This window comes from Pteropus medius, unplaced genomic scaffold (assembly GCF_902729225.1).
Source record: "Pteropus medius unplaced genomic scaffold, Ma_sr-lr_union100, whole genome shotgun sequence".
Lineage (NCBI taxonomy): Eukaryota > Metazoa > Chordata > Mammalia > Chiroptera > Pteropodidae > Pteropus > Pteropus medius.
The window spans coordinates 7,105,877-7,122,390 of NW_024342471.1; the positions used below are offsets into that span (position 1 = coordinate 7,105,877).

General features: G+C 50.4%; 1 protein-coding gene across 1 annotated transcript in view; it reads left to right on the forward strand.

Annotated features, from left to right (window-relative positions):
• BPIFB2 (BPI fold containing family B member 2) overlaps positions 1-16,514 on the forward strand; it is a 16,775-nt gene extending 261 nt beyond the window's left edge. The window contains exons 2-15 of the mRNA XM_039863682.1: positions 2,161-2,254; positions 3,769-3,873; positions 4,569-4,715; positions 6,098-6,152; positions 7,541-7,601; positions 11,332-11,423; positions 11,664-11,849; positions 12,075-12,128; positions 12,635-12,805; positions 13,323-13,390; positions 13,568-13,613; positions 14,364-14,427; positions 14,768-14,844; positions 16,473-16,514. Coding sequence (XP_039719616.1) covers positions 2,161-2,254; positions 3,769-3,873; positions 4,569-4,715; positions 6,098-6,152; positions 7,541-7,601; positions 11,332-11,423; positions 11,664-11,849; positions 12,075-12,128; positions 12,635-12,805; positions 13,323-13,390; positions 13,568-13,613; positions 14,364-14,427; positions 14,768-14,844; positions 16,473-16,514 — 1,262 coding nt within the window. The remainder of the gene's footprint in view (positions 1-2,160; positions 2,255-3,768; positions 3,874-4,568; positions 4,716-6,097; positions 6,153-7,540; positions 7,602-11,331; positions 11,424-11,663; positions 11,850-12,074; positions 12,129-12,634; positions 12,806-13,322; positions 13,391-13,567; positions 13,614-14,363; positions 14,428-14,767; positions 14,845-16,472) is intronic.

The window sequence follows — 16,514 nt, forward strand, 5'->3', positions numbered from 1 at the left end:
CCCCCGCAAGGACCCAGATCTTATCCATCTGTCACTGTGTCCTTGGATCTCAGACAGTGCCTGACTGTCTGACACAGTGCTGCTCAATGAATAGTAAGTGAATGCATGAGTGGGAGTGTATGTTTTGTCCTATATGCAAGTGTACCCTCATGATTGTGCTCATGGGACCAAGTGGGGTGGGCATGGGTCAGTTTGAGGGGTTACTTTTGCTTGTATGTATCTATATGGGTTTGAAAATTCATGAGATGTGTCAAGTGGGTCCCCAATCATGTGCAAGTGTCATGGTGCCTGGACATGTGTGCGTGCAGATGTGGCTGCACATCCTGGGTGTACATGTGTGTGCGTGGGGGCTCTGTGTGCACTTGTGTGCTGGGGAAGGCGTGTCTAGCATGATCTGGGGGAGCATGGCATTAGATCCTTGCTGTACTCACAGTGAGAAGAGCCAGCCTCTCACTGGGCCTATCTTAGGCGAGGCCTCTGTCCTATGAGTCTGCTCCACCCCTAGGGAAGGGACAATGAGGAAACTTAGGCCCAGAGAGGGACAAAGGCTGCCCCCCACAGCTGCCCCCGCAGAGGCTTTTGGGGTCTCACCTAAGCTGAGTCAGTAGTGAGAAATCAGAAGCAATTTCCCTTGAGACAAGACTGAACTCAGGTTATAGTGTGAAGGACTCAGGTCAGACAGTAGAAGTTTCTGTCAGTGGCCCAGGCCACGAAACAGTGAGACAGTGACTCAGGGAAGCAGCAGGGTCTTTCCCCCGGTGCACACACAGACTTCCAGGACCTTGTATCCGGGCAGTGAAAGGGGTCAGTGATCCGTGTTAGAGTGTGACTGGCACATGGTGCCATGCACGGATGCTGGTAAGCAGGGACATGAGGCCACTGCCCTCCGTTAGCCATTCTCTCTCCGCCTGTCCCATGTGAACCTCCTTTGTCCCGAGAGCCCTCTGGGTGCACCCACCTGTGTTTGCTCTTGGCGGAAATCCGACAGGATGCCCAAGCCTCACACACCTCTTTCCAAGGTCAGGCTGGGTGGCTTCTTGACAGTGTCCTTCCAGTTCCTGTCTGTAAGCCCCAGAGTTTAAGCCCTGTGTAGGGGGTGCACTGTGGATGGAGCCCAGAGGCTTGAGTGTGGATCTCAGCTCAGTCACAGATGGTCAGGCTGGAGAGGGGCATTAAGAGCATAGAGACCACTGCCTTTATGCTTGCGTCTGGGGAAACTGAGGACTAGAGGGGCACAGGGACTTCTTCAGATCCCACAGTGAGTCTGAGCAGAGTCCGGGCCTCTTGACTCATCAAGTGCTCTCTTCCAGCACCATCGCTCCCCTTTTTAATTCCACTCACATTTAATCGGCACCTGCCTTGGTCCAGCCGCACGGGTGCATGAGGAGGTCCAGGGGCTTGGGAGCCAAGATCTGACTTCAGCTCTGACTTGACATCCCCTTTCCAGGTGTTCTTACCCATTCATAAACAGAGCATAATATAGTACCTATGTTACAGAGTTGTGATGAAAAGCAAAGCACCCAGAACAGTCCTGGCAGAACAAAGGAGAAACTATAGAAATATTAGCCATTATTATCATAAAAATGAAGAGCAACAGGGAGAGCTAACATTTATTGTGTACTGAGCCATTATAAAGACCCTATGTGATGGGTCTTTATAATCATTGCAAATTTATAGGTAGGGAAACTGAGGCACAGAGCAGTCACACGGATAGTGAATAGCAGAGTAGTAGAGCTGGGGGTTGCACCCAGAATCTCAGGGATTCCAGAGTCCTCAGCCTCCATCCCCCAGATCCCACCACCTTTCAACTGGTGGGGCGCTCTGCTTGGGGATTTGGGGAGGCTCCGGAGGAGGTGGAATCCCATCAGAATCTTGCAAAAGGGCAAAGCAAGTTTGTTTTTGTTTCTGAGGAGTGGGGTAGACAGTGGGATTTCGAGAGGCAGAGCGAGAGAGGGATGGCACGCCTTGCAGTTCTGGTGTGAGGAGTGCACCCAAGGAGGGCTTATGGGGAGCGGACTGGCCCCCTGTGTCCATGGACAAGCCTACCCCTTCCAGTTTCTGAGCCCTCCCCTCTCAGGATGTGGAGCAGATGGCAGATGGTGTGGTCTTCCTTGGTGGCTCCTGAGGGCAGCCTGACCTTGCCCTGCTCTGGCCTCATAGTGTCTGAAACCGGGAAAGCCCCTCTCCAGCGGGCCCTGCAGGTCACTGTCCCACATTTCCTGGACTGGAGTGGAGAGGTGCTTCAGCCCTCCAGGTGAGTGCTCCTGCCCTCCAGATAAGGTGTTCTTGTCACCAGGTGAGTGTTCCCTCTTGCCAGGTGAGTCCCCTCATCCCCCGGGAAGAATGCTCCAGTCTACTAAATGAACACCCTCATCTATAGGTGAGTGTTTCCCCACAAGCTAGATGAGTGCTTCCCTCACTCGGTTAGATACGCCCACCCACTAGGTGAGTGGTCACAAGAGGACTTAGGAGATGAGACCAAGGTAGAGACATGGGGGCCTGGAGCCTTTGAATTTGTAGATTTCTGCCTCCAGCGGCCAAGATTGTGCAAGATTGTGGCTCCTGGGTTCCCAGTGCTGGCAGGACCCTTGGCTACTGCCTCCAAAAGCTAGACACTGAATTTAGACACAAATCTGAGTAATTTACCCCCACAGCATCCCCGTTACCCCATTAAGCACAGAGACTCAAAGGCAAAGATAGATGGGGGTGCCTCAAACTCAGATACCTCCAGGGGCTTGGCCAGCTGTCCCCATCTATGTGGACGCAGATTTACTATTGCCAGATCTCTGGATTTACAAGAAAAAATATATATACTATAAAGTTTGGAATGATGGAGACTAAGTTCAAATATTTAATACAGATGGGTAAAAAAGCAGCTGACTAGGAGGCCCTCCCCACTCCAGTTGAGGCCCCTGGGTAGGGCTGGAATGCTGCTCACAGCGTGGTTGATAATGGTGGAGAACGGGCAACAACATCAATTCCTAACAGTTGAGGGTTCCTAAATGATTTGTTATCCAGCCACACAATGGACAGCATGTGGCTGTTTGATTACAGCACCGAGAGTCCTTGTTTATAGATGTGGGAACACATCCGGGATGGTTGTCAAATGAAAAAAAGTAGGTTCTAGGTCAGCTTGTGTCCTAAGAAGAGTTATGGAAGGATGTCACCCAAGTGCCAACAGTGAGAGTGTTTGTGGAGTTTTGATGTGGTTTTAAAAATTTATACCATTTGTAATGTTTTGAATTTCCCCTGCCCCCACCACTGCTGTGCAGAAAAAAGAAATGACTTTCATTTAGGAAAAAAAGGAATTATAGGTTAGTTGCAAAGTGCTTAGCAATCAGAACAGGCAGCTTTTAAGGGATTAAGTTTCCCATTGCCGGAGAGCTACAAGCCAAAGCTGTTGATTAGAATTCGATAGAGGGGATTTCTGCCTTCTGTGGGTCCCGAAGTCTTTCTTTCCCCACTTTCCAGCTTTCCAGACCTCAGTCAAACACTAAAATCCCTCCAAGACCTGAGAGATCATCTCACCCAATCCCAGTCCAGTGCTGGGATCCTCTCTGCATCTTTTCCCTACCAGCTTGTTGTCCATACAAGGCTTGCATGCCCCCTGTGATGAAGAACTCACTACCTCTTCCTCATCTCATGGTTCCAATGGTCAGAAAGTCCTTTATAACATCAACAGTGTATATATGGCTCAGGGCACTCACCCCAGAGTTAATTCCATGGTTTAATGGGGGCCACCCTGTCACCTCCATTTCTACCCTGCAGGGTCCAGATTCTGAATGTGCAGGTGTCCCGCCTGGACCTGAACTTCATTGCCGGTTTTGGGATACGCACGTTGGCGGCAGCCAATTTTACTTTCAAGGTCTTTCGGTGAGTCAGTCTCCTTGTCGGGAGGGGGCAAGAAGGTTTTCAGGGACGATCAGAGTTAGTTTTCTTCTCCATCTCTCAGTTTTCTCTGCTGTAAAATGGGATGAAATTTCACAGCAGGTCTATGAGGGTTGCAGTGCATGGATTCATTAAATTAATTCATTAAAATTACACACATAGTAGATGCTCAATAAGCATAGCCATTAGAATTATTTCTGTACATCAGTCACTTTATATGCATTTAATTTTCAAACTATGAGCTGGACCTTCAGAGGGGTCTCTTATTTTAATTCCTCTGTCCTGACACTCCTATTTTATAAGTGTTTACTGTGGGAGAGGCTCCAAACAGGGTGTTTTCACATGACTGCCTCATAGAAACAGCACAGCCCTTTGAGATCAGTACCATCAATCTTATGTTCATTTTATCAAAAGGAAACTGAGGCTCAGTATGGGGAATGACTGACTCGGGTCTCGCAGTCAGAGGGCATGGGGAGCCAGAGTTCACACCCAACTGCTGTAATGTCTGTGACCCTGAGTGGAGTTTGCGGGGCTCAAGTGGGACCATATCATGCTGAGTGGGGGTCCTGCCTGTGTCAAGTGGAGGGCAGGCTTGGGCTGGGGGTTTGCAAGGTCTCACATCGGTCAACATGGGCTCTTCTGGGCGGCGCAGCTGTGTCTCAGGACTGGTGTCCCTGCAGAGTCCCAGAGCCCCTGGAGCTGGTTCTACCTGTGGTACTGGTGGCTGATGCTTGTGTGGCCCCGGACTCCATCAGGACTCCCGTTGTCAGCATCTCCACCTGCTCCTCGTTCTTCAATAATGCCATTGTGCTTGATGGCAATCACAGGTGGGTGCCTGGGCTGTGGTGCTATATTCTGAGCTTCCTACTCAAGCCTTCATCCATTTGCCACAATGGGCCTAAAAGACCCCCAGTATCACATCCAGCTGAGCACTCTAAGGATCAGAGAGGTGCAGGGACTTGCCTGAGGTGATACAGTGAGTGTGCAGCCAGAGCCCATGTCCTCTCTACGGTCCCACCCTCCCACTACATAACAACGCACATTAGCCATTAACATACTACTCAGGAAGGGATTGTGGGCTTATGCCTTTATTAGGGACCTCAGAGGGCTGTCCCTTCCTGCAGAGATAGGGAGTCTGAGGTCCAGGGCACTGGGACCCACCAAGCTCTCACTGTGTGAGGTGGCCTCTCATGTACTATCTAAAGCTTACAGCAGCTCCTGCCTCCAGAGAACCTGCTGAGAGCTGGTCACATTCTAGGCCCTTTCTGAGCATTGTCTAACAGTGATCCTACCAGTGGGGGTGTAACCATTTTCTCCATTTTACAGGAGAAAAAACGGAGGCACAGAGCAGTTAAGTGATTTGCCTAAAGTCACACAGCTGGCAAATGCTGGAGCGAGGTTCAAACCCTCACAGCCTGAATAACCCAGTGCTCGTGAATCCCCTGCATTTTGTCTATACTTTCCCACAATGGGTAGGGGCTCACTGTGAGGTGGTTGAACATTTTGGACTGTATTTTCCCTAGAGAAGAATTGTCTGTAAATCCTGCTCGTGTCCCATGATCATCATGTGTAACTCATGTCCCCTCGCGGCCCTCACAGGCAGGGGCTGCTCACGGAAATGGAAGCCCCAAGGTTGATGGCATTAAAAACACAGATGCCATCTTCCCACCTCCCCCAAGAGGCAAGTCGGTGGGTATGGGCTACAGCTCGGATCAACGTTTTAGTAAACATAGGGCTATGGTTTCCTAGGCATCTCTGTGGAGACACACTAACTTAGACCAATCTCTCACTGTTCAGAGGAAAAACTGAGGCCCAGAGAGAGGTAGGGACTTTACTAATGGTGTCACAGAGAATTGGAGTCCAAGCAGGAAGCACCCCTTCCTCATGGCGATCAGAGCGGCCCACAAAGCCCACTGGCCAAGGAGGTGGCTAAGCCCAGCTTTTGCAACACCCACTCTGTCTCCCCTAAGCCTGGCCTCATTATCACATCTTAGCTACTTCCGAACCTTGAAGCCAGTGCTCTGGTTTGAGGCTCAGTTTCCTCACCTGTGGGGACAATTGTATTCAGCTGATGGCAGGGTGTGAAATGGGAATCACTGACTCCTGCCTGAGAAAAGACTTCTCACCCAGATGGGTGGCTTTGCCAAGAGAGACAGGACCAAATGCACTGACTCAGAGCTAAGGAGCCCTTCTCATGTCTCTTCCTTAGCACGGCCTTGCTGGTCCGGGTGCAGCGTCACATCAAAGCTGTCCTGCGTAACAAGGTAAAGGGCCTCCTGCCGATCTCTCAGGAAGCAGGGCATCACTTACCTCAGCAGGCATGGCGAATGAATGGAGGTTTGCAGGCATGGGGAGATTGGAATGGTTACTGCCTTACTATCTATCTATCTGTCATCTCTCTCTCTTTCTCTTTCTCTTTCTCTCTCTCTCTCTCTCTCTCGTCTATCTATTATCTATTTATTTACTTATTGAATGCCCTTCATGGAACTCCTCCGATTTTCCCATGAGGGCAGGAAAGAAGCTGCTCCAGGCCAGTGACAGGAAGGCCCAAACAAGGGCAGTGTGGGGGGATAACAAGGGAAGGAGGCTCATCCTCTTGGGCAGCCCCAATTCCATGCTAAAGGGTGGGATGGGGGCAGTGCTTTCAGAGGCCGTGTGGCTAGTGAAAAGATGACAAAATGAGAGCGGACAAAGACATGGGCACTGGAGCCGGATGGGGTCCGTGTTCCGGTTCCCCTTCTTTCCAGCTGTGAACTGGACAGGTCGCCTAACTTCCCTGTGCCCCCAATTCTACATCTGCAATGCAGAGAGAGTAAATGTCCTGGTGGGCTGGCTTGAGGGTTGAGCGCATTAAGATCCACAAAGAGTTTAGGACAGTTTGGGCAGGGTGCTGCCATTACTGTTTATATTTTAGCTCTTGTTATTAACTGCCTGTGGTTGACTTGGTGAGAGATGGTGCCCAGAGGCCAGGGTCCTGCTGCCAAGGGGGAACTAGTTCTTCATCTCTACCCCTTCTCACCTCACTGCCACCTCCTTTAAGGGGCAGCAGTAGAGACCAAATGAACCCACTGCATGCCATCCCACACCCCCCCGAGGCAGGCCTTAGCACGCTCATCTTTCAAATGAAAAAACTGAGGCTCCAGAGTGGAAGGCAGTACAACCTGACCTGGCCCTCTCCTCCGCCACCTGGCCTCACCTGGCCCAGCCTCACCAGCTCTTGCCTGGACCAGGCAGTGACCGTCCCCAGCCTTGCAGTCTCTCCTCTGCCACCTCCATCACAGTGACTCTAGCTTAATATGTTTCTCTGGCTGCCACTCTGCTCAGGAGAACTCTAGTCTCCCTTGCCCGGCTTGCCGACCACTGCCTGCCTCTACCTCAGGTAACACTCTTCCACCAGCTGGCCCTCTGGGACCCGATGCAGCCATCACCCAGGCCCAGCTGTGGCCACCTCTGCTGTGTCCCTCAGCCCCTGTTCTTTCCTCAATGCCCATGGATATTAACTTCCCCTCTGACTCCCCAGTGCTCAGAGGAGATGCCCAAAGATGCCCTCTGGGTGATAGATGAAGGAAAGGATCTCAGGCCTTGGTGTCCAGGCTGAGGGAGGCTTCCAGACCCGAGTGCCCCTGACCCAGCCTCCTTTGTCTTGCCGCAGCTGTGCCTGAGCGTCTCTAACCTGGTGCAGAACCTCAACGTCCACCTGGGCACTTTAATTGGTAAGACCTGGGAGCCCAGGGTTGTGGAGGGACCTCTGAGACCTTCACAGGCCCCCAAGACTCTTCAAGACTCAACTCCTGGATGTAGTAGGATGACTAAAAAATTACTGGGAATCTCCATATTCTAGAACCATGTCTTTGAATGAATGTTTGGTGTGTGTGTATGTGTGTGTAAGGAGGAGTATATGTAGTTTGCAGTTGCCTCCTCCTCCACCTGGAGATTCAGAGACTCCCTCCTCCCATGGTTTTGCTCCCACATCTCTCACATTCTTTGCTAGACTCTCCTCCCTCCCCACTTCAGGGCTCTGGCCCTTATATTTCATTTCCTCCTGGACACCTCCTCCTGGAAAGTCCCACAAGCTCCTCCCACTCAACATGTCCTTGACAGAACTCAAGCTCTTCTGCTCCCAAGTGCCCTTGATCCTGTTTCCCTTCTCAGGGGCCACCCACCACCCAGAGTCAAGGCTTCCTCTCCTCTCCACTGTCAGGCTCATCCCACCTCTCATTTATCCAGAAGTCTTACTTATCCAGGGAGTACTGGGAGTGTACTAGCAGAAGGTCACTGTCTAGGCTAATCCCCCAGAAACAGACCTTGAAATGAGGATTTTAGTATAAGTGACTCAAACCGGGAGTGGAGGAGAAGGTCCTGGGGGCCACTGGTTGGGGCGGGGAGCAGTGATAAGGGAAGGAAGATGTGTTAATGGGTAGGTAACTGCTGTGGCTTCTGGGGCTCACTCCCATTGGAGAGCTCTTGGATATAGAAAAGAACATGCCTAACCTTCTCCTCAAGAAGCAGGGCTATACATCCACTGACTCCCATGAGTCATTGGTCACCTCACCACCACTCTACATACCTTGCTCTTCGACGGCAGATGGAGTCCCAGGTGCTTGCAGCCACTATGCACAGTGGCCACAGTGCGTGCTAAACAAGGCTCCATCACAACTTTGTCTTACAACTTGAAATTAAAAGCTATGAAAGTAGGTCAGCTTCATTTCTTTTCAACAGTTTCAATGTGTATCGATATTTGAGAACTACCTGGCAATTACGGGCCCACCCCTAGACTGATAAAAGAATGCATCCTGTGTTGAATTGGGGGATAATATGTTCTCACTGAGCCCTGAGCGTAATGCAGAACTTCCTCTGTTTTTTTCACAAGCCTATTTGGAAGCTTCTCCTGTTTGAAGCACATCTTCTCCTATCGAATGGTCTTGCCTAGGGTTTTAGTGTTTCTCCCACATTGCAGTCATCAACTTTGTGAAATCCAGAGCTGGTGGCTGTTGGCAGCTGCACTTTGCGATCAATTGGCTTTGCCTTTGAGTCAGGGTTTGCCACTAACTCTTGCCCAGCCTGTGACAGGTGTGTGGGGGTTGAGGGGACGAGATTTAGGACCAGCATGCTGGTGTTAAGCCAGGAAAGATGTCTGGCAGGGTCCACGCTTATCCGTGGTGGGTTCCTCGGTGAATATTGTCATATCAAGGTAACTTTGTTTTCCTTGTGCAAACTTCTTCTAACAGTCCTATGAGGTGGCGTTTTTTTATGCCCAGTTTATAGATGAGAAACCAGAGGCTCTGAGTCTAAAATCCTCAGCATGGTGCTAGAGGCACCCATGAACCAGGTCATTCTGGTTTTCTACTTCTCACATGTCCACCCACTGCTCTGCCCACATTTCACAGCCCAGCTCAAAGTCCCCTTGTCTGGGGAACATTCTTTGATTTCCCTCACTCCCATCACTGCCTCAATCTCCATATTACCTTAATAGAAGGCACCAGGAGGTCGAAGAAATTGGACTTGGAATCAAGGGACATGAGGGTAATTCTGGCACTGTTGCTCACCTGCTTTGTGACCTTGGGGGAGTCACCCATCTCTCGGAGCCTAACCATTCCAATCCAAAAATGGGAATCAAAATTTCACTTCTCCATGGATTGCTATAAGACAGCACAGGTTAAGGGCCTGGCATAAAATAGACTCAATAAACATTAGTCTCTCCCATCTTCCTTAGCAGGGTTTTCTCCATCATGATGACTTGTAATTAGGTTCATACCAAAACCAGCCCTTGCCCATGTCTTTGAGGAATTTAAAAAAAAAAAATGAGTAAAGGAAATCTAAGTGTCCAACCCCGGGAGACTGTTTATATGAGTCATGTATACCTAGAGCATGGAATGATAGGAGCCATTAAAAAGCATAGTTTAAAGGGGGCATTAACCTAGCAATATGCCTGGCAAAATACAATATAATAAAAGCTAATATTTACTGTAGTGTTATTAGCTCCATTTTACAGATGAAGAAACTGAGGCATTCCTCCTTGAAAGCCTGTGGTCTTAACTAACGTATAATGTCGCTCTTTAAAGAAAAAAGAGGACACAAAGATATATATATATATATATAGCTTCATTCCAGTTTTACTGAGAGAGTGAGAGAGAAGTTTATCTCTGCATAAGAAAAATACCGAAAAAGAAATAAATTTGAGATTCTGGATTATATTTCTTCTATCTTTAAAAAATGTTCTATATGTTCACAATGAATATGGACTATCATTTAAAGTTTTTAACTGTTTAGTCACTTTAAAAACATAGAGTAATTCACCCTCTGCAGTGTCGACTGTGAGTTTTGACAAGTGCATAAAGTCATGTAATTGCCACCACACTTGATACACAGAACATTGCACCAGCCCCTAGAATCCCTTTGAGCTGCCCCGCTCCACCCTCCCCGATCTTTGACAACCACTGATCATATTACATTGCTTTTACAATCATAAGAAATCCCCCAAATATTAGAGAAAATCAAATTAAATGCAGAAGAGACAGTAGAAAATCAGAAAGAAATCTAAATGGACACATACACACATAGAGGCATTAAAATCTGTGTTATGCAGAGCCTTTGGGAAGGAGCTGTTGGCCTTCCTGACAGTGGGGTTGAGGCTTCACCTGCTTGTTGTCTAGCCTAGCTGTGTCTGGAGATACGGTTCCCGCTAGAGAGTCACACTGTGCAACCTTCTCAATCCGAATGTTCTGAGCCTTGGGGGAACTTGCCTTATAGGCATCGGGCTTTCAGATGCATCTCCCTGAAAGTCCCCTAAGTGTCTTTAGGGGTGCAGGCACTGATGTGCTCTGGCACTGAATGACCCAGGGGGCTGTGCCTTTTGAATTCCTGTAGGAGGCTGTGTGATTAAGTGGAGAGAATGTACCTTTGGAGTTGGATGGACCAGGCAATCCAGGGCACAGCTAAACTCATCAAATGGTGTGTGTGTGTGTGTGTGTGTGTGTGTGTGTGTGTATAAAATGGGCTCTTAACCCTACAGGACTGGTGAGGACTGAACACGACGTTGTAAGTCAAATGTCTGAACCTCAGTATATGTGAACTCCCTTCTTTTCCTGTGGTTCCTTCTTGCCTTTGTCAGGGAGTGTTTGTGCCTAGCGTGACCTTTCTCCTTCTTTCTTATTTGGGGTCTCTAGTCATCTATCGACTGGGAACAGAAACCAAAACTGTTAGGATTGTATCTAAACTAAGAGTCAGATTGTGGGTGGCTGGATTTTAGATGTGTGCACTTTGCAACTTGTTTGCTCACTCATGGGCTTTTTCCTGTTTGTTTTTTGTTTGTTTGTTTGTTTGTTTCTTGGCCTGGGTCTGGTGAACCAATGTATTCAGATAATTGAGTTTTCTGCATAGATGAGGCACTGGTAGACGTTGCTAAGTGTGCCATCTTTTTTTCTTCATTCTGGTTTCGTTTAGGCCTCAACCCTGTGGGTCCTGAGTCCCAGATTCGCTACTTCATGATCAGTGCACCCAATATCACTAATGACTACATTTCTTTGGATATCAGTGTAAGTACCTCCTTGTCAGCCCAGAGCTGAAGACTTGTTGCCTCTGGAGTCCTTGGTGTTCTGGAAAATTCCTAAAGGAGCAGGGGAGTTGATGGTAGAGGAGCTGGAATGACATTCCAGGTGTGAGGTTGGATGTGTGACATCTTGGAGTAGGCAGCATTTCAAAACCCAGGATCTGTGATGGAGCCACCTCCCTACTGAGGCCCCAGTGCTTGTCTCCTTCTCAACCTTCCCCTACAGGCTGTTCTCTTCCTGCTGGGCAAGCCCATCGTCCTGCCTGTGAATGCCACGCGTTTCATGCTGCCAGAGCATGTAGGCACTGACAGTGCCATGGCAACTGTGGGCCTCTCCCAGGACCTGTTTGACTCTGTCCTCCTGCTGCTGCAGAAGGCTGGTACCCTAAACATGGACATCACAGGGCAGCTGGTGAGGGCCAGATCTGCTGCCCGGGGCACGCGGGGCAGGCACACCATGGGCCCTGGCCTGGGGAAATCCTGTAGGGGCTAAATTGTGAATGGGTGGGGTGGCTGGAGTTTTGAGGTCACAGGGGCTGTTGAAAGGGTTAAATGGAGGTTTGGGGGAGGTAAGGGGTGGTCTAACTTGGGGAGCGATTGCCCTAAAACCTATCATGGCGTGTGATGCTGATTTCAGAAGTCAGATGACAATCCGCTGAATACCTCTGTGCTGGGCCAGCTCATCCCCGAGGTTGGTGAAATTTCTGGTAATTCTAGGAGCTGAGACCTGAGATCGGGGTCGGGGGGCTCTCTGGGCTGTGGGATCTCTGCTGGTTCATATCTGTCCCAAGTGGGGTTCAGCATCTACTCTTACATCTGCACCCTTCCATCTCAGGATAGCCCCTCCCACCCAAACATGTTATTTTCTCCTCTCTGTGGAGAAATGCCCAAGCACTGCCCTCCGCTTGGGATGTTCTTTCTGCTTCCTTTCTCTTATCCATCTTCAAGATCAAGTTCAGAGATTACCTCCTAGGGGAGGATCAAACCCCTAGTCTGGTCCAGGAGCATCCCTTTCTCTTAGCACAGGCTGTGCCTGTCTTCATGCCTATTACCCCAGACTGGGCACCCGCAAGGGTAGGGGTCCGGGGTGGTCCCACCTCGGTGGCTTGATCAGCATCAGAAGAATGACAAGTAGAGAGCCCACCCAGCCTTTGCCCCCAGGTGCCCTCCTCTCTTTCTCCCCCTCCGCTTTCCTAGATAACCCACCAGTTCCCCAAGCCCATGCCCGTGGTGCTCAAGGTGCGGCTGGGTGCCACGCCCGTGGTCATTCTCCACACCAACAATGCCACGCTGCAGCTGCAGCCCTTTGTGGAGGTCCTGGCTGTGACATCCAACTCAGCCTTCCAGTCCCTTTTCTCCCTCAATGTGGTGAGTGAGGTGGGCTGGGTAGGGCTGGCTCTGGGAGGGAGGCTGACTTGCAAGGAGACCTTACTTTCTGCTCCACTCTCTTCACCTGCTCTGTCCTATCTGCACTGGCCTAGCTGTTCCTTCATGAGCCAGGACATTCCTGCCTCAGGACTTTTGCACGTGTCATACTTGTGCCTAGGACACCCTTCCCCTGGCTCTTGGCGTGGTTGGCTTCTCCTCATCTTTCAGGTCTCAGCTTAAATGTTGCATCCCTCTTCAGGGAAGCCTTCCAAGACCACCCTGAGAAAGATGGTCCCCATCAGCCCTCTCCATGCCACCACTCTACCCACTACTCTCTGAAAAAATTCTGTTTGGTTGTTGTTCATCTCCCCTACTGGCCTGTACTCCACAAACACCTGAATGAGTAGGGGGATGAGTGGGAGGCTGGGGTCACTGACAGTGCCATGGCAACTGTGGGCCAGCTGAAAGCTCCCACATGGCTTTGTGCCCTTTGACCCTGTTCTCCCCATACACTCAGGCAGTGAACCTCAGCCTCCAGCTCTCCGTGTCCAAGGTGAAGCTTCAGGGGATCACATCTGTGCTGGGGTAAGCAAGGCCTCCTGGACCCAGAAGCCTCAGAGTGTTTCTCTGTGCAATTGGCTTGCCACCACCCTTCATGGTGTCACCTGTCACATTGTCTGTCAGAGGAGCCTGGGGTGTAGGTATGGTATGGGTGGTGATGGGCACTAGGTCCCATGCCTAATCCTCCTGCTTCCATTTCAGGGATGTCAAGCTCACTGTGGCCTCTTCCAATGTGGGCTTCATTGATGTGAGTGTGGGGCTGAGGTCTCCAGAGGTCCCCTCACTGGGCGGGGGAGGCCTTACGCCTGGAGAAGGGGTATGTGTGTGCATGCCTACTTGTGCATGTATGTGCCTATATGTGCCACCATAGTCAGGCTTCTGCCTGGGGTGCTTGGAGACAGTGGTCAGTCAGCGGTCCATCCATTGGACAGTCTGTCTTTCCCAGGCTGTCTGTCCACTGGCCAGCTGGTCAGTCAACCTCACCTTGCCTGTCTGGTGGCTGGTGACTTGTCAGCCCCCAAAATCTCTGAGACCACTGATAATTGGATAAGCCAGCATTAGGCAGTGTTAGCTGCTCCTTTGGTCATGCACGTGGCTGGGCCGCCGTTGTTGGTTGGCCTGTCAGTCAATATGCCCCATCAGTCTATCCAAGGTCAGTCTATCTATCAGTCAGTGCCAACAGGGCAGCTAGCCACTTGACATCAGATGGTCTGCCAGTCACCTGTTGGTCACACTGTGAGTGAGTATCAGTTAGTCAGGTGCTAGTCTCTCAGCCTCCCCTCAGGTGAGTGGATCCTGGATGCCTAATGCTCAGAATACTGACCTGGCCCCAGGGGTAGATGGTCTCTGCTTGAAGGCAGGTCAGGGATGACATGCCTTCCTTCCTTTCTCTGTGCCTCTGCCATCCATGTGTCCATCTGTGTGGCCTGCCTATCTCTCTCGGCCCCTTGCTGGGGCGGGCCTACGGTCACCCATCTCCCTGGTTCCACGGCTGCAGACAGATCAAGTGCATGCACAAATAGGCACCGTGTTTGAGAAGCCTCTGCTGGACCATCTCAATGGTGAGCCCTGCCCTCAACCCCAGTGTGGCCCCTCTTGTCCCCTCCTGTCCCACACCACTCCAGGCTTCAAAGATTAAGAGGGTGACCTTTGGAATCCAGCTGCCTGTGAGCCCGTCTTAGCTCAGCTGTTTAGCAACTGTATGATCGCAGCTAAGTTTTTTTCCCTCCCTAAGCCTCAACTTTCCCTTCTGTAAAGTGAGTGCAATAGTCATGGCTCCCACCTCCTGGGTGTCTGGGACTTGGTGTCATGATGCACATGAGGACTTCAGCACAGGACATGCTCCAGCAGTGCTGGTCACTGCCTCCCAACTGAACTTGGTTTCTCCTTTCCCTCCTGCAGCTCTCTTGGGCATGGGGATTGCCCTCCCCAACGTGGTCAGCCTCTACTATCTCAACGCTGAGATCTTTGTCCATGAGGTGAGAGTCTGTGGGTGTGATCAGAGGGGACTCCTCCACCCTTGGAGGGAGGCTGGGATCAGGGAGATGGGAGCCACTTCTCTCCTGTGTCCCTGCTAGTGCAAACAATGTGGTCTTAGGGTCAGCCAGGCCTGGGGGCACCCCCACTCCTGCCAAGACTACTCCACGAATCCTTAATTGCAATGAGATGCAAAAGTCAGGATATCAAGAGACACTGGTGGGCGGGTTTCACCACCCTTCAGTCCTCATCAAATATCACAACAGGCCACACTCAGGGGCCTTCGGTTGTCCCTTACTTCTGTGCTCTGGAATAGGCATGGTCATATTGGTTTCTGGGCGAGGGTGACAGACGGGTTCCTTCCAGCTTTGTACACAAACCACTGTAGGCTGGATGAGGGAGGGGCCTCCTGACTCTTCTAGAATCACTTTCCCTGATCAGGAATTGTGGGCCCAGGGTGAAATTCAATCATGACCACTGCCCAAAGGTGAGATCCTATAACTTCTTTCTGTTTCATTCAGGACATAAAAAGATATATTCTTCCTAATTCATATAACAAGGTATGCACAGGACAGAAAGCTTAGCCAAGGTCCCTCGAGCCCAACATCAGTGTGTTATTCACACTCCCACCCCAAGTGGGACCCACTGATGTCCTTCTGGGGAGGATGCCCTCGTTGCTTAAGGACCATGGTCCCAAGGCACTTGGGTGATCCACCCCTTTAAGAAGGAATAATAGGCACATGGAGGAGGCAGGGTTATTAGTAGAAATTTCCCTAAGACACCCCCATACAAGCACGGTTAGCGGCTGACCCACCTGGACACAAATCCAGCCAAGTGGGTCTGAAGTCAAAGGTCCCTAGACTAGCACAGTTCAATAGACCTTTCTGTGAGGATGGAACTCTGCACTGTCCAATGCAGTTGCCACTATTGGCCACTGGGCACGTGTGACTATTGGGCACTTGAAATGTGGCCTGTACAACTGAGGAGCTGAATTTTAAATTTTATTTAATTTTAATTAATTGAAATGTAATTAGCCACATGTAGCTAGTGGCTATCATATTGGACCACATAAGAGCTACATTTGGGTAGGAACTTGATCTGGCTTGTTCTCTGCTGGATCGCCAGCACCTGGCATAGGGCTTGGCTCATAGAAAAGGCTTGGTGAAGATTTGCTGAATGAATGAATGAATGAATGAATGAATGAATGAATGATCAGCAGGCTCCCAGGATGTTTCTGCGGTACAATGTAGAGAGCAGAGGACATGGTTGGGGCGGGAAGGGGTGTCTGGCTCTGCTAGGGAGACTTGGACTTGGAGAAGATACACAATGATCTGGACTCCTAATCATAAAATGGCGATGGTACTGACCATGTAGGAAGCACGCATCAACTGCTGGTCCCATGCTGAGGGCTCTACCTGCATGGTCTCACTGCATCCTTATAGTAGTCTTTTGAGGTGGGTGCTGTTAATGACAAATTAGGAAACTGAGCCCAGAGAGGCAAAGGACTGTTCTCAGGACACACGACAAGAGTGACACAGCATGAACTCAGAGCCAGGCTGATGGGGCAGCTGCGGGTCCTACTGGTCGTCATGTGGCTTCTGACCTGCCCATGGCTTTCTTTGCCTTTCAGGGCTACGTGGTGGTATCCAGCAAACTTCTCTATGAGCACTGA